This window comes from Panthera tigris, chromosome B4 (genome assembly GCF_018350195.1).
Source record: "Panthera tigris isolate Pti1 chromosome B4, P.tigris_Pti1_mat1.1, whole genome shotgun sequence".
In the NCBI taxonomy this organism is placed as follows: Eukaryota; Metazoa; Chordata; class Mammalia; order Carnivora; family Felidae; genus Panthera; species Panthera tigris.
In genome coordinates, this window is record NC_056666.1 from 140,161,743 (window position 1) to 140,187,637 (window position 25,895).

The 25,895-nt window shown below is 51.2% G+C and overlaps 1 protein-coding gene across 12 annotated transcripts in view; it reads right to left on the bottom strand.

Moving 5' to 3' along the window:
- TTLL8 (tubulin tyrosine ligase like 8) overlaps window positions 1–25,895 on the bottom strand; it is a 79,197-nt gene that overhangs the window by 47,561 nt on the left and 5,741 nt on the right. For 10 of the 12 annotated variants that reach the window (XR_006220316.1, XM_042993580.1, XM_042993574.1 and 7 more), the window contains 7 exons: window positions 23,280–23,371; window positions 19,836–19,974; window positions 19,102–19,175; window positions 17,206–17,334; window positions 16,005–16,119; window positions 14,458–14,565; window positions 8,362–8,548 (listed from right to left, as the gene is read on the bottom strand). Coding sequence is in view for 11 of the 12 variants with exons in the window: in XM_042993580.1 (XP_042849514.1) it covers window positions 8,362–8,548; window positions 14,458–14,565; window positions 16,005–16,119; window positions 17,206–17,334; window positions 19,102–19,175; window positions 19,836–19,974; window positions 23,280–23,371 (844 nt within the window). In the remaining variant the exon portion in view is untranslated. Of the gene's footprint in view, window positions 1–8,361; window positions 8,549–14,457; window positions 14,566–16,004; window positions 16,120–17,205; window positions 17,335–19,101; window positions 19,179–19,835; window positions 19,975–23,279; window positions 23,372–25,895 lie in introns of those variants that run through there. The other 2 variants (XM_042993575.1, XM_042993583.1) reach the window with 2 other exon arrangements.

Below are 25,895 nucleotides of genomic sequence, written 5' to 3' on the forward strand. Positions count from 1 at the left end.
TCTCTATGATTCTGGCTTCTCTAACTACTTCAAACAAGTGAAATCACACCATATTTGTATTTTTTGACTGGCTTATTTCACTTATAATGTCCTCAAGATTCATTCATATTGTAGCAGAAACCGGAACTTCGTTAAACCCATTTTGAGTTCCTGGAACTTAAGTTGGATATAAAGAAATAAAACTGCTTTTATTCACAGATGACATATCCTTCCCATATGTAGGAAATCCTAAGGAATACACACACACACACACACACACACACACACACACACACACAGTACAAACTACTAGAAATAATAAATGGGTTCAGCAAAGTCATAGTTACAAGACCAATATAAAAAATCGATTGTATTTTTATATTCTGCCAATAAAAAAATTCTAGAACAAAATTAAGAAAACAGTTCCATTCATAAGAGTATCAAAAAGAATAAAATACATAGGCATGCATTTAACAAAAGAAATGCACAATTTGAAAACCACAAAACATTGTTGACATCCATGTTAAAAAACCTAAACAAGAGGAGAAAAAAATTTGTGGAAATTCACAGATTCCTTTTTTTTTAATGTTTATTTTTGTGAGAGTGAGAGAGAGTGCACAGGCATGCATGAGCAGGGAAGGGGCAGAGAGAGAGGTGCACAGAGGAGCTCTGACAGCAGACAGCCCGACATGGGGCTTGATCTCACAAATCATGAGATCATGACTTGAGCCAAAGTCGGACACTTAACCAACTGAGCACCCAGGAGCTCCTTAACGCATTCTTAAATAACCAATGGGTACAAATCACAAGGAAATTAGAAAATACTTAGAGGGGCACGTGGGTGGCTTAGTTGGTTAAGCATCTGACTCTTTGATTTCAGCTCAGGTCATGATGTCAAGATTCACGGGATGAAGCCCTGCATCGGGCTCTACACTGATAGTGTGGAGCCTGCTTGGGACTCTCTCTCTCTCCCTCTCTCTCTCTCTCTGCCCCTCCACAGCTAGTGTTCTCTCTCTCCCTCTCTCTCAAAATTAATAAACATTTTTTTAGAAGAGAGAAACTAGACAAAGAAACTAGACCCAAAGCTAGCATAATGAAGTAATCAATAAAGATTAGAGCAGAATTAACGAAAAAAGAGAAAATTAGACTAAAAGTTGACTCTTTGAAAAGATCAACAAAATGGACAAACTTTTAGCTCGATGGACTTAGAAAAGAAAGAAGACACAAACTGCCAAAATAAAAAAATGATATTGGGGACATTACTACTGATTTTACAGGAATAAAAAAGATTATAAGGGAGTACTATGAAGAGTTGTACACCAACGAATGGAATAATCTAGATGAAATGGGCAAATCCCCAAGAAATACAAAACCTACCAAGATTCAATCATGAAGAACAGAAAACATGAATAGATTTGTAACTACTAACGGGACTGAATCAGTAATCAAAAATCTCCCAACAAAGAAAAGCCCAGGACCTGATGGCTTTGCTGGTGAATTCTATCAAACATTTAGAGAAGCCCCATACCATCCCTTCTCAAATTTTCCCTAAAAACTGAAGAGGAGGGAACACTTTCTCTAAATCATTCCATGAGGGAGGCCACCAGCACTGCCTTGATACCAAAGCCAGACAAAGACACTATAAGAAAAGTACACACCAATACCCCTTATGAGCACTGATGCAAAAACACTTTAACAAAATGCTAGCAAACCAAACTCGGCAGCATATTAAAAGATTATACACCACGACCAAGTGGGATTCATTCCTGGAACGTAAGGATGGTTCGACATGTGAACACTGATTGACTTAATATATCAACTTAACAGGAGAAGGGGAGGGGCACCTGAGTGGCTTAATTGGTTGAGCGCCTGACTCTTGAATTCGGCTCAGGTCATGATCCCAGGGTTGTGGGACTGAGCCCCACACTGGGCTCTGTGCTGAGTGTAGAGCCTGCTTAAGATTCTCTTGCTCTCTCTCCTCCTCTACCCCACCCTGCCTGTACACTCTCTCTCTAAAAATAAAATAAAATAAAATAAAGTAAAATAAAATAACATAATTAAAAAACAGGCGAAGGGAAAAAACCTACATGATCATGTTGATGCAGAAAAAGTATTTGACAAAATTTAACAGCCTTTCCTAATAAAAACACTCAACAGACTAGGAATAGAAGGAAACTACCTCAATGTAGTAAAGGCTGTGTATGAGAACGTCAGCAATCATTACCCTCAGTGGTGACAGACTGGAAGCTTTCCTTTAAGACTGAGAATAGGGCAAGAACGCCTACTTTCAACATTCGACACACTGATGGAAGTGTTAGCACGAGCAGCCAGGCAAGGAAAAGAAATAAATGGCATTCAAACGGCACAAGGAGAGGTAAAATGACCTGTTTGCAGGTGATATGATTGCACATGCAGAAAATCCTAAAAAGTCCACCACAAAAAAAACCCTGTTACAGCTAATAAATGAAATGCAAAGTAGTAAGATACAACGTCAACAGCAACAACGCAATCAGCTGTGTATCTATACACCAGCAAGGAACAATCTGGAAAGGAAAAAAGGAAACTACGTATGGGGCGCCTGGGTGGCGCAGTCGGCTAAGCGTCCGACTTCAGCCAGGTCACGATCTCGCGGTCTGTGAGTTCGAGCCCCGCGTCAGGCTCTGGGCTGATGGCTCGGAGCCTGGAGCCTGTTTCCGATTCTGTGTCTCCCTCTCTCTCCGCCCCTCCCCCGTTCATGCTCTGTCTCTCTCTGTGCCAAAAATAAAAAAAAAAAAAAAAAAAAGTTGAAAAAAAAAAAGGAAACTACGTAAACAATTCCACTTATAACCACATCAAGAAGAATAACACACAGTGTGTAGGAACCAACCAAGGAAGTGAAAGGCACAACGAAACAAAAAATTGCTGGAAGACTTGAAAGAAGACAGAAATAAATGGAAACACATCCCTGTTTATGGATTAAAAGATTTAATTTTGTTTAAGGTGTTAACAGTTTCCAAAATGATCTACAAATTCCATACAATATCAAAATACCAGTGGTATTTTTCACAGAAATTAAAAAAAAAAAAACCCATCCTAAAATTCAAACAGAATCTCAAGGGACCCAAATAGCCAAAAATAATCTTGAAACAGAAGAGCAAAGGTGGGTGACACACACTTTTTGATATCAAAACTTACTACAAAGCTACAGGAATCAAGATAGTGCGTTACTGGCATAAAGACAGACATAAGACCAATGAAATAGAACAGAGAGCCCAGTGACAGGGGAGCCAAGACTATTCAACGGGGAAGGGACAGACTCTTTAACGACGGTGCTGGGAAAACTGGATATCCAGGTGCAAAAGAATGACTTTGGGCCCTTACCTAAAACCATATGAAAAAATTAATTCAAAATGGATCAAAGACCTAAATGTAAGATCAAAAAAACTATGAAAGTCTTAGAAAAAAACGCAGGGCAAAATCTTCAAAACATTGAATTTCACAGTGATTTCTCTGACATCATTTGACAGCAGTTTCTATGACAGCAAAGCACAGGCGACGACGAGAGAAAAAACAGACAAATTGGACCCCATGAAAAGTTTTAAATGTGTGCATTAAAGATATGATCAACAGAATAAAAAGGCAACCCATGAAATGAAAGTGTTTGCAAGTCATGTATCTGATAGGGGCTATTAGATGCATCTCTGTATGTCCATAACAGAGAACTCAACAACTAAACAAACTGATTCACAAATGGGCAAAGGGCTTGAACAGACACTTCTCCAAAGAAGACCTACAAATGGCCAATAAGAGGGGCACCCGGGTGGCTCAGTCTGTTGAGCGTCTGACTTCGGCTCAGGTCATGATCTCGTGGTTTGTGAGTTCGAGCCCCACGTCGGGCTCTGTGCTGACAGCTCGGAGTCTGGAGCCTGCTTCCGATTCTGTGTCTCCCTCTCTCCCTGCCCCTCCCCCTCTCTCTGTCTCTCCAAATAAGTAACTAAACATAAAAAAAATTAGTCAGTGGGGGTGCCTGGGTGGTTCAGCCCGGGGAGTGTCTGACTTTGGCTCAGGTCATGATCTGACGGTTCGTGGGTTCAAGCCCCGCGTCGGGCTCTGTGCTGATGGCTTGGAGCCTGGAGCTGCTTTGGATTCTGTGTCTCCCTCTCTCTCTGCCCCTCCTCTGCTCATGCTCTGTCTCTCTCTGTCTCTCCAAAACAAATAAGCGTTTAAAAAACAACAATCATGGGGCTTTCCATTCCTTTCTGCGATTATGTGATTCTCTCTGAGATGATTTCTTTCAGGGTGACAAAATTCCTTTAGTATTTGTTACAGTCATGTTCTGCTGCTGAAGAACCCTCCGGTTTTAGTTTGTCTTCATTTTCAAAGGTCCTTCCGCTGGTGTAGAGTTGTAGCTGCAGCTCCCCACTCCCCCACCCCCGCCCCTCCCCCCAGCACTCTGGAGATGATATTCCATCGTCTTTGAGCGTTCATGGTTTCTGTTGAAAATTAGCTGTCGCCCTCAGTCTTACCACCGCTGCTCTGAAACACTGATTTTATCCCCTCAAGCTGCCTTTTAAGATGTCTTTTGTTTCTTTTTTCTTTTTTTAGAAGTCTGACTTTACGGTGCCTCAATGTGGTTTTCTTTGTATGTCCTCTGCCTAGAGTTTTCAGAGTTTTTCAATCTGTGTGTTGGGGTCTTTTATCAATTTGGAAAAGTTCTCAGCCATTATCTTCAACTGTTCCTTCTGTAACGAGGAAAAGGTCCGACCACAGGAAGACAAAACAGTCCTGAGTTGGATGTAGTGAATAATCACACAGCTAAAAGCAGAAATGCAAGAACATCAAACGTATTTGGAGATTTTAATTCTGTTCTCTCAGTAACTCAGAGAACAAGCAGGCAACATTATCAGCGAAGATACAGATTTTAGAAACTTGACTCAATTGACTTTTCAGAACACACTACTAGTCCTCAAGTCTGCATGAGAGGTTTGCTAAAACACATCACATGCTGGGCCAAAAGCAAGTTTCAACAAAACTCATGTTTCTCCTTCTTCTAAGTGATGGGCCCGAGGCCACACTTCAATAGAACTAGGGTTTGAATTCAGGCCTACTGCCCCGGAAACCCATGTCCATTTAATTATGCTAATGGCCTCTCATGTTTATTGTTTATCAGTGGTGGATGTCTGTATATAGAAAACAGAACATTGATCTTTATCCCTTACCATACACAAAACTTAATTTAAGATTAATTAATCGTAAAAGGCTAAAAGTGAAAGAAAAAACACTAAAGCATCTAGAAGAACTCAGAGGAGAACAGTTTCATGACATTGGATAAGTAAAGGTTTCTTAAATAGGACTCTTAAAAGCCCTACCATAATAGAAAAACTCAAAACACTGGGCTTCATAAAAAAAAAAAAAAAAAAATCATTGAGAGGTAAAAAGACAAGGCATACACTAAGAGGGGGTATTCTTTTTTTATATAGTATAGTTAATCAATCTTTATTTTATTTATTTATCTTAATGTTTAGTTTTGAGAGAGAGAGAGAGAGACAAAACATGAGTCGGGGTGGGGCAGAGACAGAAGGAGACACAGACTCCAAAGCAGGCTCCAGACTGAGCTGTCAGCACAGAGCCCGACGCAGGGCTTGAACCCATGAACTGTGAGATCATGACCTGAGCCGAAGTCAGATGCTCAACTGACTGAGACACCCAGGCACCCTGGGAGAGTATTCTTTATTTTATTTTGTTTTTTTTAAATTTTTTTAAATATTAAATTTATTGTCAAATTGGTTTCCCATACAACACCCAGTGCTCATCCCAAAAGGTGCCCTCCTCAATACCCATCACCCACCCTCCCCTCCTTCCCACCCCCCAACAATCCCTGAAAGGGTATTCTTAATGCACATATCCAACAAAGCACTCAATGAGGAATGCTTAGAGTACTCTTAGAAATCCATTTAAAGATGTGACGACCACTCTTGAGGCCAGGAAAATGGAAGCAAAAATAAACTACTGGGACCACATCAAATAAAAAGCTCCTGCACAGTGAAGGAAACCACCAAAAAAACTAAAAGGCAACCTTTGGAATGGGAGAAGGTATTTGCAAGTGACATATCCAATAAAGGATCCATATCCAAAATATATAAAGAAATTATACAACTCAACACCCAAAAAAACAAATAATCCAATTTAAAAATGGGCAGAAGACATGAACAGACATTTCCCCATAGAAGACACCCAGATGGCCAACAGACACATGAAAAGATGCTCCACATCACTCATCATGGCGGAAATACAAACCAAAACCATGATGGGATACCACCTCACACCTGTCAGAATAGCTACAAGAAGTAACAGGTGTTGGTGAGGATGTGGAGAAAGGGGAACCACCTTGCACTGCCGGCGGGAACGTAACCTGGCGAAGCCACTCTGGAAAACAGTGTGGAGGTTCCTCCGAAAGTTAAAAATGGTAATTGCACTACTGAGTATTTACCCAAGGAATACAAAAACACTAATGCGAAAGGATACGTGCATCCCTATGTTTACTGCAGCATTTTCTACAATAGCCAAATCATGGAAACAGCCCAAGTGTTCGTTGACAGATGAGTGGATAAAGAAGATGCTGTATGTATACATATACACGGTGGAATACTACTCAGTGATGAAAAAGAATGAAATCTCGCCATTTGCGATAACATGGATGGAGCTAGAGAGTATAATGCTAAGCAAAATAAGTCAGAAAAAGACAAATACCACGTGATTTCACTCAACAAACAAAACAAATGAGCAAAGGGGAAAAAATGAGGGAAACAAACCAAGAAACAGACTCAACTACAGAGAAGACACCGATGGTCACCGGAGAGGAGGCGGGGGATGGGAGAAACAGGTGATCAGGATTAAGGGGTGCACCTGTTGGGCTGAGCGCTGGGTGACGGATAGAAGCGTTGAGTCACCAGATTGCCCACCTGAACTAATATCACACTGTATGCCAACTATACTGGACTTTAAAAAGGACACAGAGAACATTTTAAAAAGACTGCCAAGCTAATAGGAAAGTGACGGTGATAATACAAACATTAACAACGACAAGAAAATAATCAATAAACATTGTTTAGTTAATACGATTTAAAAAGACACAACCAACCTGATTTTTAAATACACGAGAGACGCGGACAAGCACCTCCCAAAAGAAGATACTCAAATGACTGACAAGCATCTGAAGCGATATCCAACCGCCCGGTCGTCAGAGGAGTGCAAGCGAAGAACAAGAAGAGAGAACTGAAAAGACTCGTGGTGACAAGGCTGCCTGCCACGTGCAGGAAGCGTAGCCCACGCTCAATGCTGCTGGCATCTGGATACGTGGAACCACTCTGGAAAATGTTCAAACACCGGGGGTAACCCAGCTGCTCACCCACGTCAGGAGGGAAAGTTCTGTGCCCTGTGGATGGCAGAAAACCCGGCTGCGCGCACAGTGTGGATGGACCCCACAGATTCCGTGTCAAGCGAAAGTCACAAAGCAGAGAGCACAGCCTGCGTGAGTCCGTGACCGTGAAATCCCGCAACGAAACTGGTTACGGCGGTAGCAGTCGGGTGCGACCTCTGTGGGGTCTCTGCCTGGGAAGGTGCCTAGGGGGCCTGATGGGGGCTGCAAATGGTTTTCATCCCGAGCTGGGTGGTGGTCTCGCCGGGTGGGTACACGTGCAGAAGTACATCCGGCTGGACAGACAGCAGCACACGCAGCTGTACTCGATCCAAAGGAAAAGAAGATACTCGACTGATCCAAAAGAAGTAAAGAAGGAAGGAAAGAACAACAGTGTCCCCGGGGGTGGTGGGGGCGGGGGGCTCTGGGCAGACCCTCCTCACAGTCCTGCTCCTGCTGCAGGGGCGCCTGGGTCACCTCTGCCCCAGCTCCTCTGTTGGCCGCTGTTCAGGGGGTGCTGGGTCTCCCCCCGCCCCCCGGGAAGGACTCGGCCTTCCCTTCGGGAGACGGGGAGGAGAGCCAAGCTCGGCCTCTGGATTCCCATGTGGCAGGGAGCCCTGAAGGCCGTGGAGAGTCAGCTGGGCTGGGCCGAGCAAGCGTTCTGCTCTGTCCAGAGCCCACTCGTGGGGTTCGAATGAGGTAAAAGACAAGAACCGTGTGGAAGATGCTTTAGGCGACGTTACCCAAAGGAGTCCCCAAGGGAGGGTCATCCTTTTATGAGCCAACAGGGACTTGGTGGGATCTGCGTACCCCAGCACCCTGACAGGAGCCCCAACCCCGGACAGGCGCTCCAGGTGTCCCAGGGCGGGACTTCCCTGGACAGCTCCTGAAGCCCCCGCCCCCCCCAGACACCCCCGCCCCCCCATGTAGGTGAGCCTTGCTGCCCAGCGCATCTTACTGAACGGGGGACACGGGGCGCGTCTTACTCAACGAGGGAGTAGTATTGCTGCGTCAGGTCCTTCCACTCGTCCTCCGTGAGGTCCTGGGCGGCGTCCTTGGAGATGTCGATGTCCTCGTGCTCCAGCTGACCCAGGTAGGCCTGGCACACCTTGCATGCGGTGTCCACGAGCTCCCCCGAGAGGCCCACGGGCTTGGATTCCGCATTCTCGGGAACTGAAACCCAAACACAGGCTCGTGGAGGGGGGACCACCTGGGGCACCGGACACAGGCCGCCCCAGCCCGGCCAACCTGGGCACCACGCCTGCGTCTGGCCTTCCCGCTGCTCTGCCCTCCGGCCACACTCAGCACCCACGAACGCGACACTACTTCCTGACTTGCTACAAAAGCCCGGCTTTCCTGAGCCCACGCTGGTGGGCCGGTAAGTACTTGGTGAGCAGTCCTGCCTGACGCCCACAAGCCACTGTGAGCTTACCCACTCTTACCCAGCATCTCACTCTCCTGGAACCCCAGAGTCAAGCTGGACCCCTGGGTCTCAGGAAGCATGGGGAGCTCCCCCGGCAAGGCGAAAGCGACCCTCGAGAGGCCGAGCTCCCACGCGAGGCAGCCCGGGCCTGGGCCCCCCCACCCCCAAGCTACTGAGGGAGAGGGAGCTCACAGCCAGCATCTGTCTGCGCGCACTTATGGGGAAGGAGCCTGAAGAAAGGTAAACCCAGGGACCAGGAGGCTTGTTGGGATGAAAACAACTCCACAAACTGGGGCAGGGTGGGCATGGGGGTCAGGCCCTGCATGGGCGGAGGCCTCACAGACCCTGGCAGTGCTGGGCCCGGGAGAAAGAGCTGCATTCACACGGCTGTTGTAGACATTACAATGTGCGTTTTGAAGCTGTATTGTGGTGAAATTCACAGAACATAAAAATAAGCATTTTCAAGGGGAAAACTGCACTTCTGTTTTCTGATCAGGCACACAAGGGACCTGGAAGTTGTCAACCTGGCCTGACAACAGGTAAAAAGAATCAACAACTCTTCTTCGCTGCTTCAGAGCTGAGGTCGCCGGACAAACCATCGTCCCCGAAATTTGCAGAGACAGTCAGGTGGATACAGCGAACCGCACCTCACCAGGTCAGAACCCCCCAGACGCCAACACCCGGACAGGAAACCTGAACTGTAATTGATGAAGGCTCCGTGTGGACAGATCTGAGGGTTAAAAGTTCCAGGACAGTCTGGCTCAGGGGGCCCCCATGCTTTCGTCAGCCTTACCTCTGGCAACTTGACCTGGTTTTCACAGTGAGTATGGGAGAAAAATCCCCTCCTGCTTCTGGCAAGGAAAGGGAAAAGGGGCCATCTTGCAAATTGCCAGAGCATTCTGTTCTTCAGGAGGCCCGCCCTCAGGAGAAAGAGTTGCCCAGAGCCTGACCTGCTGGGAGAAGGCAAAGACCCAACTCCAGCCCCCGCTAGCCCTCTGTCCCGCCAAAGGGGGTAAAAACTGAGAAGCACAGTGACGTTCACAGTCCGGGGGCACAGGTTCACTAAAGACTGAGACCTAATCATGAGATTATAGAACACTCTTTCAGACAAAATTTTTAAAAAAAATTGAGGAAATTTTTTTTGCCAGTAGACCTGCCAAGAAATGTCAAGTTTTTCAAAGAGAAGGAAAATAACGTAGGTCGGTTCCACAAGAAAGGAAGAGTGTTAGGAAAGGAATGAATGAAGGTAAAGTGCAAACTTTTACTTTTCTTATTCTTGATATTTTATTTTTCTTATTCTTATTTTTGATAAGAATATTTTTATTGTTCTTGGGGTGCCTGGGTGGCTCAGTCACTTAGGCGTCAGACTCGATTTCGGCTCAGGTCGTGATCCCATGCTCATGGGATAGATCCCCTCATCAGGCTCTGCACTGAAGGTGAGGAGCCCGCTTCAGGTTCTGTGTCTCCCCATCTCTCTGCTCCTCCCCGCTCGCTCTCTGTCTCTCTCCCTCAAAATAAGTACATTTTTTTAAAAAAGAGAAGACATCATTATAGATCTCATGGACATCGAAAAGATAGTAAAGAAATACGATGAACTCTCTGCACACACATTTGATAATCTAGATGAAATGGACCAATTTATTGAAAGACACGACCTGTCAAAATTCACACAAAAAGAAATAGATGATCTGAAGAGACCTGTATCTATTAAATAAACTGAATCAGCAATTAATAACCTTCTAAAACAGAAAGCACCAGGTCCAAATGGGTTCACTGCTGAATTCTACCATTTAAAGAAGAAATTATAGCAATTTTCCACCATCTCAGTAGATAGAAACAGGGAATACTTCCTTCCTTGTTCTATGAAGCCAGCATTACCCTATCACCAAAACCAGAGAAAGACATGAGAAAAGAAAACTAAAGACTAAAATCTCTCATGAATAACGATACAGAAATCCTCACTAAAATATTAGCAAGTCAAATCCACAATGTATAAAAAGAATCATACACCATAATCAAATCTTATTTGATAATCAAATAAGATTTATCTTAGGTATGCAAAACTGGTTCAACATTTGAAAATCAATTAATGTAATCTATTACACATCAAAAGGCTAAAGAAGAAAAATTACGTGATCGTATCGATACAGAAAAACATTTGACAAAATTCAACTCACATTCATGATAGAAGCTCTCAGCAAGCTAGGAATAGAGAGGAACTTCCTCAACTTGATAAAGAATATATACAAAAACCCCCTATAGCTAACATTATACTTAATGGTGAGATATGAGAAATTTACACTCTAAAATCAAGTGCAAGGCAGGGACCTCCTCCCTCTCACCACTGTTTTTCCAACATCATACTGGAAATCCTAGCTAATGCAATGAGACAAGAAAATAAGAGGCACACAAATTGAGCAGGAAATAAAACTGTCTTTATTCATAGATAACATGATTATCTATGTAGAAAATCTGAAAGAATTGACAAAAAACTCCTAGAACTAATAAGTGATTAATCACTTTCCCACACACCAGAAATGAATTATTGGAATTTGAAATTAAAAACACAACACCATTTACATTAGCACCCAAAAACTTAAATATATATATAAATAAATAAATCTAACAAAATACGTTCAAGATCTATATGAGGAAAACTACAAAACTCTGATAAATGAAATCAAAGAAGAATGAAATTAATAGTGAGATATCCCATGTTCACGAATAGGAAAGATTTATTGTCAAGATGTCAGTTCTTGGGGTGCCTGGGTGGCTTGGTTAGTCGAGCATCAGACTTTTGATTTCGGTTCAGGTCATAATCTCACAGTTTGTGGGATCAGACCCCACGTCGGGCTCCATGCTGACAGCATAAAGCCTGCTTGGCATTCTCTCTCTCTCCCCTCTCTCTGCCCCTCCTCCCCTTGTACTGTCTTTGTCTCTCTCAAAATAAATAAACTTAAAAAAAAAAGATGTCAGTTCTTCCCTACTCAGCCTATAAATTCAATGCAATCCCAATCAAAATCCCACAAGGCATCTTATGGATATTGACGAGTTGATTCTAAAATTTACATGGAGAGGCAAAGGATACAGAATAGCCAACCCAATATTGAAGGAGAAGGATAAATTGGAGAATTGATACTATTCAACTTCAAGTCTTACCACAAGTCTATGTAATCGAGATAGTGTGGTACTGGTGAAATAACTGACAAATAGATCCCTGGACCTGAATAAAGAGCCCAGAAATAGACCCACAAAAATATGGTCAACTGATCCATGACAAAGGCGCAAAGGCTATACAACAGAAAAAAGGTGGTCTTTTCAACAAATCATGCTGAAACAGGTGCAAAAAAATGCACACAAAAAAGAATTTAGATACAGACTTTACACCCTTCATAGAAATTAACTCAAAATGGATCATACACCCAAGTGTGAAACACGAAAGTACAGAACTCCTAGAAGACAGCATGGGAAACCACCAAGATGAACCTGGGTGCAGCGATAAGTTTTTAGACACATTCCCAAAGGCACAGTCTATGAAAGAAATATTGATAAGCTGGACTCAATACTGTCAGGAGGATGAGAAGATAAGTCATGGACTTGGAGAAAATATTTGCAAAAGACACACCTGGTAAAGGGCTGTTATCCGAAATACACACACACACACACACACACACACACACACACACACACACACATACATCACACACACAAAACCCCTCTTAAACCTCAACCATAAACATTTTCAAATGGTAGGGAAGCTGAACAGATTTCTCATCAAAGACTATATTTACAGATGGCAAAGAAGTATATTAAAAGATACACAGGGCGCCTGGGTGGCTCAGTCGGTTGAGAGTCTGACTCTTGATTTCAGCTCAGGTCATGATCCCAGGGTCGTGGGCTAGAGCCCCACATCAGGCTCCACACGGAGCATGGAGCCTGCTTAAGATTCTCTCTCTCTCCCTCTGCCCATCTTTCCTGCTTTCTCTAAGAAATAAAAAACTTAAAAAAAAAATTCTCTCTCTCTCTCTCTCTCTCCCTCTGTCCCTCTCCCCAATTCACACACTCTCTCTCTAAAAAACATATAAATAAATAAGTAAACAAATGAATAAGTAAATAAATAAAAATAGTGTATTTTAAAAAGCAAAAAAAGATGCTCAATGCCACGTGTCATTGGGGAACTTTACGTGAAAACAACAAGGGACACTACACACCTGCCACAACGGCCCAAATCCGGACCACGGACGCCACGCGCGCTGGGAGGACGCGAAGCACTCATTGCTGGTGGGGTGCAAAATGGTGTGGCCACTGTGGAGGACAGCTTGGTGGTGTCTTCCCAAACTAAGCACACTCTTTTTTTTTTTTTTTTAACGTTTATTTGTTTTTGAGACAGAGAGAGAGAGCATGAACGGGGGAGGGTCAGAGAGAGAGGGAGACACAGAATCCGAAGTAGCTCCAGGTTTCGAGCTGTCAGCACAGAGCCCGACGCGGGGCTCAAACTCACGGACCGCGAGATCATGACCTGAGCCGAAGTCGGACGCTTCACCGACTGAGCCACCCAGGCGCCCCAAAGCACACTCTTACCATCGTGTCCAGCGATCAGGCTCTGTGGTAGTCAAACGAGTTGAAAACTTACGGTTGTACAAAAACCTGCACCCAGATCATAACTGCCCAAACTTGGAAGCAGCCAACATGCCCTTCAGTAGGTGATGGAGAAGTCAGCCACACGGTGGGCCATCCACACAATGGAGTGTGATGTGGCACTAAAAGGAAATGAGCTACCAAGCCATGACAAGGTTGGAGGGACCTTAGCTGCACATCACTGAGTGAAAGAGGCCAGAAAAGGCCACGTCTGGGGGCGCCCGGGGGGCTCAGTCGTTAAGCGTCCAGCTCTGGATTTCAGCTCGGGTCGTGATCTCACGGTTTGAGCGTTCGAGCCCCACGGCGGGCTCTGTGCTGACAGCGTGGAGCCCGCTTGGGATTCTCTCTCCCTCTCCGTCTGCCCTCCCCCACTCTCCCTCTCCTCCTCCTCCTCCCCTGCTCATGTGGGAGCCCCCTCTCTCTCTGTCTCTCTCAAAATAAGTAAATAAACTTAAAAAGGAAAAGAAAAGGAAGGCTACATATGTATGCTTTCAGCCATAGGACATCTGCAAAAGGCGGAATGACCGCGACAGCGAAAGGACCAGTGGTGGCCAGGGGCGGGGCCAGGGGCCCGTCCCCAGGCGGGGACGTCAGGGCACCGGAAGCACTGTGTCTGGTACGTGACGGCGGGCCCGCGCCCTGACGCAGCTGTCCCAACCCACCCCGCGTGCAAGACCGCAGCTCGCTACAAACGCCGTGAGAACGACGTGTCCACACGGGGGCATCCGTCACAGCAAAGGCACCAGCCGGTGGGGACGCTGACGGCGGAGGGGGCTCTGGGGGCCCATGGGAAATCCCTCCACCTTCTGCGCAAGTGCGCTGCGAACCGAAAGCTGCTTTATCAAAATCAACAACAACAACTTCTTTGGGTTTCGTAGGCCTAACGCCACGGTGGCTCTGCACCACGTGGGAAAGCCACCCCGTCTCCCTCTTCTGCAGGGAGGGAGGACGCCTGGACGCACGGCCCGCTGCCCCTCCTGCACTGTTCTCCCCGCACGGTGCAGCCTCGGGCCCCACACACCTTTCTTGCTGCCGGGGCCGCGGTCGCCGGCCTCCCCGCTGCTGCCGCACTTGTGGTGCCTGACCACCCACTTGAGGATGCTGGAGGCCACCGTCCGCCGGAAGTCGTCTGAAAGGACACCCAGGCCTCGCCCCCTCTCCGGCCGGGGACCAGGGACCTCGGCCAGCACCAGCTGTCCTCGGCCCAGGCGCCCCACAGGCCTCACCTGCCCCTCGCTGCCTTCGAGGGGGCCGTTCCCTCTACCCCGGCCCCTCGTGGGCCCTGTCAACAGGCCAGAAGCAGAACCCGCGCACCCCCTCCCTGCCTCTCTCCTGCTCGCCCCACCCCCCTGGGGCCACAGTGCATGGACGCCCTCACCACCTCCCCCTGCTCCTGTGCCCTCAGCCCCGCACAGAGGACAGAAGACCCCCGCAGACACACCAGGACCCTGCCCACCCCAGGAGCCCGTCCGCACCTCCCTGGACATGCTGGCTCCCACAGCTCCTGGCGTGCATGGACCGAGGGGCTGGGCACAGAGGACAGCTCTGGGGATGCAGAGCTGGGGGCTGGCCTGGCTCGGAGCGCTGGCTCGTGCCCGGAGAGGCGGCCGGCACCCCCGTGAGCCAGCCCATACTCACCTCCCACCCGTGCCCTCGGGGAGGTCCGCAAGAGACTCCCACACCTTCTCACCAAAACTTGCCCTTCCTCATTGCAGAGGAAGCTGCCCCCCACCCCAACCCCACCCGCCCACCCGGCAGCTGCTGCCACATGGGCAACATCCGGAACCTGAGCTCCCTTCCCCAGCTTCCCCAGGACCTCAGAGCTTCTCTCCTGAGCCTCCTCTGTCCACCGGAACGAAGACCCTGAGCTCACCTGCTGACCCGTAGCCCCTCTGCCCGTCACACTCAAGCACACTGCCCGCTGCGGCCCGGTCCCTTCCGAGCTCCTGCCCTCTGGGTCTCTCTGAGAGGCCCCTGCTCACCACTCTCTCCTCCCCTGCACCTCTCACCTCCAGCCCGCACAGACCCCACCTTGTCCTGCCTGTAGCCATCTGCTCCTGGGAGCTCCAGGGTGGGGTCAGATCACACGGCAGGGCAATGCCGTATCTCCATGGCCCCAGGCCCGTGCTCAGGAAACACAAGTTACCCCCAAAAGGGCAGTGCTCACCTGCCCTGACCTTCCCCTTCTCTCTCCTCCCTTGGCGGGTCAATCCAAGAGTCCTCCCTCTGTCCCCAGGCCAGAGCCTGTCACCCACAGGACCAGCCCCACGCCAGCCTCTCCCAGAAGCCCAGTCAGAACCAAGCTGCTGACGCTCGGCTCCACAGCCCCCGTCAGCCTCCTGCTCCCATCCTGCAGCTGCGGCCCGTGGAAACGTCTGGACCGGCCCTCACCACGTGAGACGGAGCTGAGCCCCCAGGCCTTGGGACGGGACCGGTCCAGCCCTGCAGCTGCGGCCCAGCCCCCCCTCCCTTCCAAAGGCTTCCGCAGCCACCTCAGCGAGAAAGTGGGCCACAGAGGGGCCCTGGCCGCCTGACGCCCGGTGGCCTCGCCTCCAGCCACGGACTCACCCAGGAATTCTTGCTTCTCGTTCTCGGTGCAGAGGCCGTAGCAACGTGGGAAGAAGGAGTCAGGGTCGGCCTGGACGTACCACGGTAGGTTCCTCATGTTCACACACAGCCCGATCTCCAGAGACAGCGGCACGTCAGGCCCCCGCGGGCCGTGTGCTGGTCCACTCAGACCAGCCTGAACGCCCACCGGCCGGCAGCACCAGCTCCAAGGGGCTCTCGGGAGGCGGGGGTGCCCCCCCCCCCGGCCTCCCAGTCCCTCCTGCCCCCCGGTCAGCTGGTTGTGCTGGCCGACGTGCAGGCCAGGAGGAGACAGGGGTGGTAGGTCCTGTGCTCCCCTCCCAGGTGCCTAGATGGTGCTGGGCCCAGGCCCCAGGAAGGAGGGAGTGGGCTCGCTCATGGGCACACTCACGGCTGCCCCACAAAGGTAACACTGGCTGTTACACAGGCTTGGCAGTTTTGCACCCCACGGTCCGGCTCATTGCCCCACTTGGAAAAGAGTGCCAAGGGGCCGGGAAATGCAGCGCCCACTGGCTGCTGGGCACACTGGTGGCTACTCTGCCAGGGGGTCTTTGTGGGGTTTCTGGCCTGACTGTGCCACCTGCGGGCACGGCCCACACCCCAGAGGAGGTCACCAGGAGGCCTGGCGAGGGTGTGTAGGGGCCAGACCCCCACGGGGAGCACTGGTGGCAGTGTCAGCCTCACCCCTGAGCCTCCGGGTTATCCCTGTTGCCAGGAAGCCCCTCTACCCAGCCTCTCCCGAGAGGATACATGCAGGCCTGTCCACCCTGGGTGGACCTCAGGCCCCTGAAGTAGCAGGGAGGGGGCCGTGGGACTGAAAGGGGGTGACAGGAGGGGCCGGAAGCCCCAGGGCAGGGGCGGTGGCCTGGCTCTCCCTCAGACCCAGAGCCCCTCCGGGGTGCAAAGCCCAGGTGGGGCTGTGCCGGTAACCCCCACCGCCCTGCCTGGGGTTTGGCCTGCGTGCCCAGAGGACAGTCACAGGCCAAAGGGCACTTGGGGCCCTGGGAGCAGCAGTGGGGCTGCTGAGGTGCTGAGGGACTCTGGACACCGAGACTGCATGGTGTGGCCTCTGACCAGGCAGCGGTCCCAGGGAGGAGCCCGGAGGTGACCAGTCCACGTGTCGTCCTCCCAGCCTCAGGGCCCTGGTGCCTGGGGCTCCTGTCCCGCCAGCCCTCCCACTCACCTTGGTGGTGAAGGAAGCCGTCTTCCCATAGTGATTCAGCATCTGGTCACAGCTCAAGCTGTGATAGTCAACGACATCCCTTTTGATGGTCCAGAGGAAGTACGGCATTTCGTTTTTGACCAACCTGGACTGGCAAGAAAAAAAAACCCTCATCAAAACCCAACATCCAAGGTTCATATCTTTGGGTGTTGGGGTGTCAGTAAGAGTGAAGGAAATCAGATTTTAAATGACACTTAAAGTGTGTATTCTGTGATTCTCGTCTGGAAAGGTAGAGACACCTGTTCCCTGAGGGCCTACTATGTGCTGTGCTGGGAGCAACCAGCACACAGGGGCCCTGCTCTCAAGAAACAAGTGCGGGGCTCTGGCTGGCAGCTGCAGGGGCACCAAAAGTGTGCGGCTGAGTGAGGTGTGAGCTGCCTGCCCGTGGATGCCCACGTGAGGTTTGGGGACATGCCACACGTGGGCACGGGGTGAACTCTCTGCTTCGTGGCCTGGGTGACCATGGGAGACGGCCTCCCCCCCTCCTCCCCACTCCTGCCGAGCAAGAGGCAGGGCCACTGAGCTAGACCCAGGGTGGCCTTGGCGGCTATGCTTTTGTTCACAAGTAGAAGCACCTGTTTGGTCAAAATATCTCACCAACGAGATACAAGGAAAGGAAAACATTGTCCAAAATTCTGACACCCTCAAGACCCTTCAGGGTCATTCCGAGCAGACCAGCATTTGAGGGCACACCTAATGTTCTGCAACGCAGCCTGGCCTACCTGGACCCCATGTGAGGGCAGGACCGGGCTCCCCCCACCCCAATGCCAACACGAGCGCCCAGAGGGAGCCTGGAGCTGGCCAGCAGCATCAGTTCCTAAAACCCATCCCAGTGCTGGACGCATGGCCTTCCCTCCTACTCCAGAGTGACGGCTAGCTTTTGTTGCCACTTTCTGGTGCAAGTCCCATTTGTTGTTCAAATGTGGGACGGACTGTCTTAGCAGGGTGTGGACCTTCAGCCCCCTGACTCCACACGGCGCCTCCTCAGGGTTCCCCGAGTCAACTCTGGAGCTTAGTGTCTGCATCCGGGGCTGGGCCCACTTCCCCGCGTGTCTGTTCACTGCTCCTCTGTGAGCCCTGCACACGTTCTAGACCTTAGATCGCCCCAGGTCCGTGGAGTGCCCCACTCTGGCTGGCCTCCCGGCTGCCCTCAGGGGTCTTCCGGGGACCCAGAAGACCTGTCCTCCTTCCAACCATCAGAGGTATCAGCTGTCTTCCTTGTGGAGCTGTTGGGCAGGGTTTTACGTTTCTCCCCTCCCCCACATCAGGCAACTTGCAACGTCCCCCCCTCACCCCCCACCCCGGCAGGTGCACGGTCTCCCAGTGCTGTCTCCAGAAGCCGCTGCTTCCTCAGCGCCGACCTTGCTCGTTGACCTGGGTGAGGCCCCACAAGCCCGGCCCTGCTCTGCACCTGACTCCGCCTCCCGCCTGCGCACCCCTGTCCGCACCATCGCGGCCTCACCAAGTGGCCTGTGTGCCCTCCTGCCTGCTCTGGTCCTTTCCCACGGCTTCCACAGAGTTGTAGCCACAGCTTGTCTCCTTGCACGCATGCGCACACATGGACACACGCAAGCACGTGCACGGGGCACACACAAGCACATGAACAAGGGCATGTACAGACAAACACGAGCACGCACACAGGTACACACATACACACGGGAGAGCAGGAGCATACGGACACGCAGGAGAACGCGCGCACATGCCCCCCCCCCCCCCCCCCCCCCCCGCAATGAGCCCGTGCACGGATGCACACCAGCAAGCGCACGCATATGTGTCCTGCAGCCTGGCCTGCCTGGCCTTGTCGCCTGTCCCCAGGACACCCGGAAGGTGACAGTGTGAGGAGGCGGGGGGACCTACCATCACATCATGGATGTCATCTGTCTTCTCCGGAGCCGCTTCTTGGTTTTCTCTGCCTTCCGCACGTTTCTGTTCTGCAAACACGACACCCGGAGAGTCGTCAGCACGGCAGGGCCCCGCGGCCACAGCGCACTCGCGACTCCTCAGCAACCTTCCGGGGCTCGGGCCACTTCCGCCCGTCTGAGCTGAGCGTCAGCCGCACAAACCCTCCACCGGGGGCTCAGCGCCAGGGTCGCGGACCGGCGTGGGGCGGGGCGGCCTTCGGGCGTGCGTCGTGCGTGGCGCAGAGGGGCTCGGGGAGCGGGCAGGGGGGCTGGGCTTTGATGTGCAGAGCGGGCCTGCGCAGGCCCCAGGGACTGAGGGTGCACCTGCCGTCTGCGGAGCGGAGCGGGAGGCGGGGCCTCGGGCAGGGCGAGCCGGGGAGAGGCCAGAGGAGGGCCGGGCGGGGGGCGGGTGCTGAAGGAGCCTGGCAACTGGGCAGACCCGGGAGGACGACGCCTGGCATGGGCAGTGGGACACTGAGAAGCAAGCAGACCAGGGCGTGAGAGCACACGCGCAGTGCGTGGTCACCTGCGGAAGGCAGGCCAGGAGGGTGACGGGGACACATGGGGCGGAGGCCCAGGACACAGGCCCTGCGGCCAGAACAGCATCTCCGGGGCAGTGTGACTCATCTGGTCCTCTGACAGACACACACGTGCCTTACTCCGAGAGACATGACGCCTTCGATACTCTACCTGTCACCCCCACACCGTCATCGTCCACATTCAGGAGGACCTTGGGCAGAAAGTGGTACTTCTTCTCCACCCAGCCCTTTCTTCGGAGGGCGGCCCGTATCACTGGGTAGTGCCCGTAGATGGAGAAAATCTTCTTTTCCTCAAATTGCAAGAGCATATTTTAAATGAAAGAATTGAAAGACAAGGCAGCTAATTCTCTGAGAGGAGCCTTCAGAGCAGGAGGGACAGACAGACTGCACCAGCAGGTGGGATGACACTCACGTCCTGCTCCAAGGAAACACCCGGAAACACCCAGAACGCACACACACGGGCATGGGGCTGGGTCCTCCTCTGTGGTGTGTGTCCACTTCGTGGGCCTTGCACACATGGGCCTCACACGCACAAAGGCTCAGAGGTGCAGCGCAAGCAGGACCAGGGGTGTAGCCTCAGCTCAGGGCAGGTCTGGGTCTGGAAGGTGGGCCTGGGGCGGCAGAACCTGGAGGGGGTGCGATCTACACTCTCTCTTCTCGACGAAGGCAACAGTCCCTCATGCTTGGGGGTGAGAGGATGGGTGCCCGAGGTTTAAGGAGGGATGAGGGGGAGGAGTCGTTCATCCACCCAGGAAGAGCCTGAGGGGCAGGAGTGCCAGCACCAGGACGGCTGGGGACTCCTCCAGTCACTGTGGGAATGAACGCAGATGCCTGGGCACCAGGCAGGCAGCTGGCAGCTGGTGGAGTGTACCTAGGCTTTCGCAGCTGGGGGATGGGAGAGTAATGGTCATGCTGGAACCCCTGGGTCTCATGCTGCTGAGGGCACAGCCTGGACACATTCACCTGCGTTAGGGTCACAGAGGGTGACAGCTGCAGGGCAGTCAGGAAACAGGTGCGTAGTCAGCAGTGAGCTTAGGGCCTTGCGAGTTTGTGGGAGCAGGCAGAGAGGGCAAGTGGCTCAAGCTCACTGGTGTCCCTGATTAGCTGACTGAATTGACCAGAAGACAGACCATCCTGGGTGGGCCTGACCTAATCAGATGCACCTCTTAAAAGGGGGTCCAGGGCTTCCCTGAAGTTGGAGATTCAAAGCAGGAGAGACCTTGCCCCATTGCTAGCTCTGAAAAAGCCAGTTCTACGGCCACAAGGGAATGAATCCTGCCAACAAGCCCAGGGAGCCTGGAGGTAGGTCCTTCTCCAGTTGAGACTCCGGATGAGACCCCGGCCCAGCTGATGCCTCGTTTCAGCCTTGAGAGACCCCAAGCGGAGGACCCCACAGAAGCTGTGAGATAACAAATGTTTAAGCGGCTAAGTTCACAGTGATTTGTTACACAGCCCTGATAGCTAACACATGCTAGGATGTGTCCACACCCGGGAACACATACGATAAAGCGTGTGCCTGGGACTAGAAGCCGTGAGTTCAAGTTCCAGCACCCACGTGACAGACCCAGCAGGTCAGAGGGCCTCTCCGAGCCTCCTTCCACTCAGAAAATCTGTCCAAAGTCTGTCCTCGCCGCCCACAGGACTGTGCACCAGGACAGAGGGATGTGGACAAACTTGGCCACAGAGGGGCTGCCCTGATGGAGAGGTGGGCAGGGAACATGACCACTGACCACCTGCGAGAGTGTCAGCACCCTGTGCCCCAGCAAGACCTCCTGGCCACCCCAACACCTGGCTTGCTTATAGTTAAATTGAACAACTTTAGGAAAGCTAATTAATTTTAATCGACAGAATACAGTTCCTCGGGGAACTACAGAGTATAAGACCTGTAACATGTAAGAGAGGGGAAATGGAATTTTAAAAGTCATCGGTCCACAAGGAGGCACACAATGAGGGGGAAGCCGGGCAGCCAGGAAAAACTGAGTGGGTCAAGGAGACGGGACACATGGGGATGCCTGAGGACAGCAGGACGCACTTACAGATACACGCAGCAAAGGCTCCGTGTTTAAGGAGTTTTAAAAATCTCAATCAATGCTGTTTACAAGAGAAAATCAAAAGCCTGAGCCTACAGACAGGTAGAACATAAAAGGATCTAAATATGAGACAAAATATCCTTTGGGACAAATAAACCACTAAAGAAAATCATCCCGTAATTTACCAAAAGAGTCACCTCACCAGGAAGGTACTTCTGTACGCAGCCACTCAGAGGGCTGTAACGGCATAAAGCCAAAACTGACATTCCCACAAAGTGAAGGAATCCACGGTTATCACCGGGCGTTGACCAGCTTCTCTCCCGGACCAAAGATTGCAACAAGACTCCAAGACCTGAGCACATAACCATCTCGGCCCTGACGACTCTGAATGGAGAACCCGCACCGGCCTTCACGTGAACGCACACGATGCCGGGCATACAGCGAGTCGGAACCCACGTCAACGGAATAGCACTATGCAGATGACATTCTCACCCACCGCGCGCCCGTGCTAGAAATCAGCAACAAAATACATAGAAAAGCCTCACAAGGAGGGACATTAACTATGCTTTTAAGTAACCCACAATCAAGGGAAAGGAATCTATGAATTATAGAATACTTTGAACTACATCTCAACAAGAGTACTATGAAAACTTGAGAAATCAGGGGCGCCTGATTGATTGAGCGTCTGACTTGGGCTCAGGTCACGATCTTGAGGTTCGTGAGCTCCAGCGCCACATCGGGCTCCCTGCTGTCAGCATGGTGCCTGGAGCCCGCTTCTAAGATCCTCTGTCTCCCTCTCTCTCTCTCTCACTGTCTCAAAAATAAATATGAAAAAAAAAAAAAAGCTTGTGAAATCAGCTAACGCAATACTTAAAGGGATATTTGTAGCCCAAATGTTCACATGTTTTTAGGTTTCGGTAGAAAACCTGAAAATTAATGAGCTGGCATGGTTCCATTGGCATGAAACCCCAGAGAGCACGCCAGGCGGCCACCAGGACCAGGCCGGTGGCGGCAGGCGCCCCGTCACAGTGCAGTGGCTGTGGTCTGGCTGCGCACACTCGGTGCACCCAGCCGGTCACACGTGGGCCGTGCGTTCACACTTTGGAAGCACATTTTGTGTGTGATGTGCTGAGCTCCTCCGAGCTCCTGTGTGCCCAGCCTTCTGAGCTGGGCAGGGTAAAGCCAGAGAACGCGGGCTTTTCCCCAGCGAGGGCAGCCCTCTGCCCCCACAAAAGATCACCAGCAGTTTCCTCAATCCCAGCCACCTGGGGGCTGGCACTGGGGAGCCAGGGCAGAACCAAGGCTGGTGGAGGCGAGGGCAGCAGGGGAGCCGAGGGCCTCAAAGGCGACCCAGTCCCTCTCCAAATTCCTAAGTAAATCTCCGTGTTTAAGAAGTACCCCCGCCTTGGGGCGCCCGGCTGGCTCAGTCCGAAGAGCATGGGACTCTTGATCTCAGGGTGGTGAGTTCGAGCCCCTCTCCGGGTGTAGAGCTTACTTACATCAATGAAACTTTACAAAAAGGTGCTCCCCACCCCCAGCCCCCCCAGCCCCAAAGCGCAGTTTACCTTGATGGCCTTTTCTGTTAATTGTCTTGCTATTTTGTATCTGTCTGATTTAGGGGAAGATGTCAAGTCTTGGGAAATTCCTCGTTTTAATTCTGCAGAAGAGAAACAGGCATCAAGGCAAAGGTAAAAGCACACAGGTGACACTTGGGAAGGAGCCCTAATCATAGAAGCCCCACCCCCACCCCCGTGGCCCTCCTCCCAGCCCGCCTCCCCGGCCCCCACACCCTCCTCCTGCAACTCCTCAGCCCCTCCCCAGGCTGCATTGTGGGCAGCTCTGGCTGGGGCACCCTCTCTCCTTCTGGAGACCATGACCCCAACTCACCCTAACCCCACCCCCACCCCCCACCTGTCCAGGTCAGCCCTTCCTTCCACCAGCCCCTCCCTGCTCCTGTCCCTGACTCTGGCCACCAGACTCCCATCAGCACACACCCAGTTTTAGCGCAAACGCCTTAAAAATTCAAATGAAAACCTTCCTCTCTGCAGGCCACCGTCCTGCACACTCCTGCCTTCAGCCTCCCTCCACACCCTCACCTTCTGGGCTCCACCATGGACACGGCTCGTGCGAAAGTCACACACACACAAGCTGGTCCCATGGTCACTCCCCTGGGCCCCCCTTCCCCTCCTCACTGTGGCCCCTCCTCTCTCTCCACACCCTAACCTTGGAGGTGCCCAGGCCTGGGCCTCAGACTCCATGCTGTGCTGTCCCTACCCACTCCCTGGGCCATCTCATCCTGTCTGGTGGCTTTAAATTCCAGTGTCCCCAGGCCCCTGGAATGTGTGCCTTCCATGCAGACCACCCGGCCTCCTGACCCTCCTGGACGCCTGGTGCCTGGATATCCCAGGAGCATCGGAGGCGGGGCTAGCCAGCAGCAGACATCCCCCCACCCCCCACCCCCCATCCTTCGCCCTGTGGAGCCACGCGGCCCATCAATACAGACAAAAGCAGCAGAGCCATTCGGTGGGGATGCTGTTCTAACAACTACACGTCCACGTGGAGAAAGCAAATCCCGCCCCCACCTGACAACACACACAATTAATTTGAAGTCGATCACGGGCCTCAGTGTGAATGCTGGGCACAAAGCGTCCGGCAGAAAGCACCGCCCTGGGTCAGGCAAAAATCCCTGAGAGGTACACAGAAAGCACTAACTGTAAAAGTTGAAATTGGTGAAGTGAAAACGTTCGGCTGACTTAAGGAAGTGGAAAGATAGAAAGCACGGATCGGGGGAAAAATATTCACAATGTGTCTATCAGACGAAGCCCGACACAAAAGGCGACAATGAGTGGTTCCGTCTACGTGAGGTTCCGGAGCAAGATTAACCCATGGAGACAAAAGCCAGAACAGGGGAGGGAGTGGGGGGGAGGGGGAGGGCACGAGGAAACTGCCCATGGCACCAACAGTCCAACAGCATCGCCTTGGAACGCGCGACGCCAGGCTCAGCGGAACGACAGGCAAGAAACGGAAGCCACGGAAGCCACGGAAGCCACAGGCACACGTCGTGCAGGCACAGCCACCAGGAACTGACAGAAACTCAAGCCAGGGGCAGTGAGGACTAAGATCTTCAGGACAGCGCCTCGTGAACACACGCGGGGCCCCCGCTCAACAGCTGACACGCACGCGACCTCCAGGACGCAGGGAGCGTGGGTTAAAATAGACCGTAGAGAGGCTCTGGTTTGTCCTCTGGCCACAGAGCAATGAACTGAGGAGTCAGCGACAGAACAGAATGTCTCAGAAAACTCCTGCGCGTTTAATACACAGATCCTAATACACACGTGTCAGGGAGGCAGAGGGGAAAGGGCTGCATAGTTGTCGCCCAAATGATAATTAAGACACCAAGTATCAAACCTCGTGGGCTGAAGTTAAGTTGTATTTACAGACGTTTTTAGCTGCAGATGCATATATTCAAAAATAATAAAAGCTAAAAGTAATGAGTTAAAAGCATCCATCTGAAGACCTTAGAAAGAATGCTAAATTTAAGCCCAAAGATATTACAAGAAAATGAATAGAAAGGAGACGTTAATAAATTATTTTTTTAAATCCAATAAAGAGGATGGGGGCGACTGGGTGGCTCAGCTGGTTAAGCATCCGACTTGGGCTCAGGTCATGATCTCGTGGTTCGTAAGTTCGAGCCCCACATCAGGCTCTGTGCTGACAGCTCGGAGCCTGGAGCCTGCTTCGGATTCTGGGTCTCCCTCTCTCTCTGCCCCTCCCCTGTTCACACTCTGTCTCTCTCTCTCTCTCTCTCTCTCTCTCAAATAAGGATTAAAAAATATTTTTTTAAACCAATAAAGAGGCTTAATCAAGCCAAAGGTTTAAAACTAACAAAATTAATAAACAATTGGTGAGATCAACTAATAAAAAAGAGAAAAGGCATAAAAATGTAATTAAAAACCTTCCCATAAGTAAAACTCCAGGGCTAATGGCTTCATGGGTGAATGCTACCCAACACTTAATCTTGTACAACTCGTTTCGAGAGGAGAAAAAGTGTGGCCATGCCTTACTTGTTTTGTGAGGCCAGCATGTTACAGGCCAGTGTGACTGAAACCACAGATGATAGAATCATACACAAACGAGGAGCAAACTGCACCCAGCGATGCAGAGCACAGTCACTACGTCAC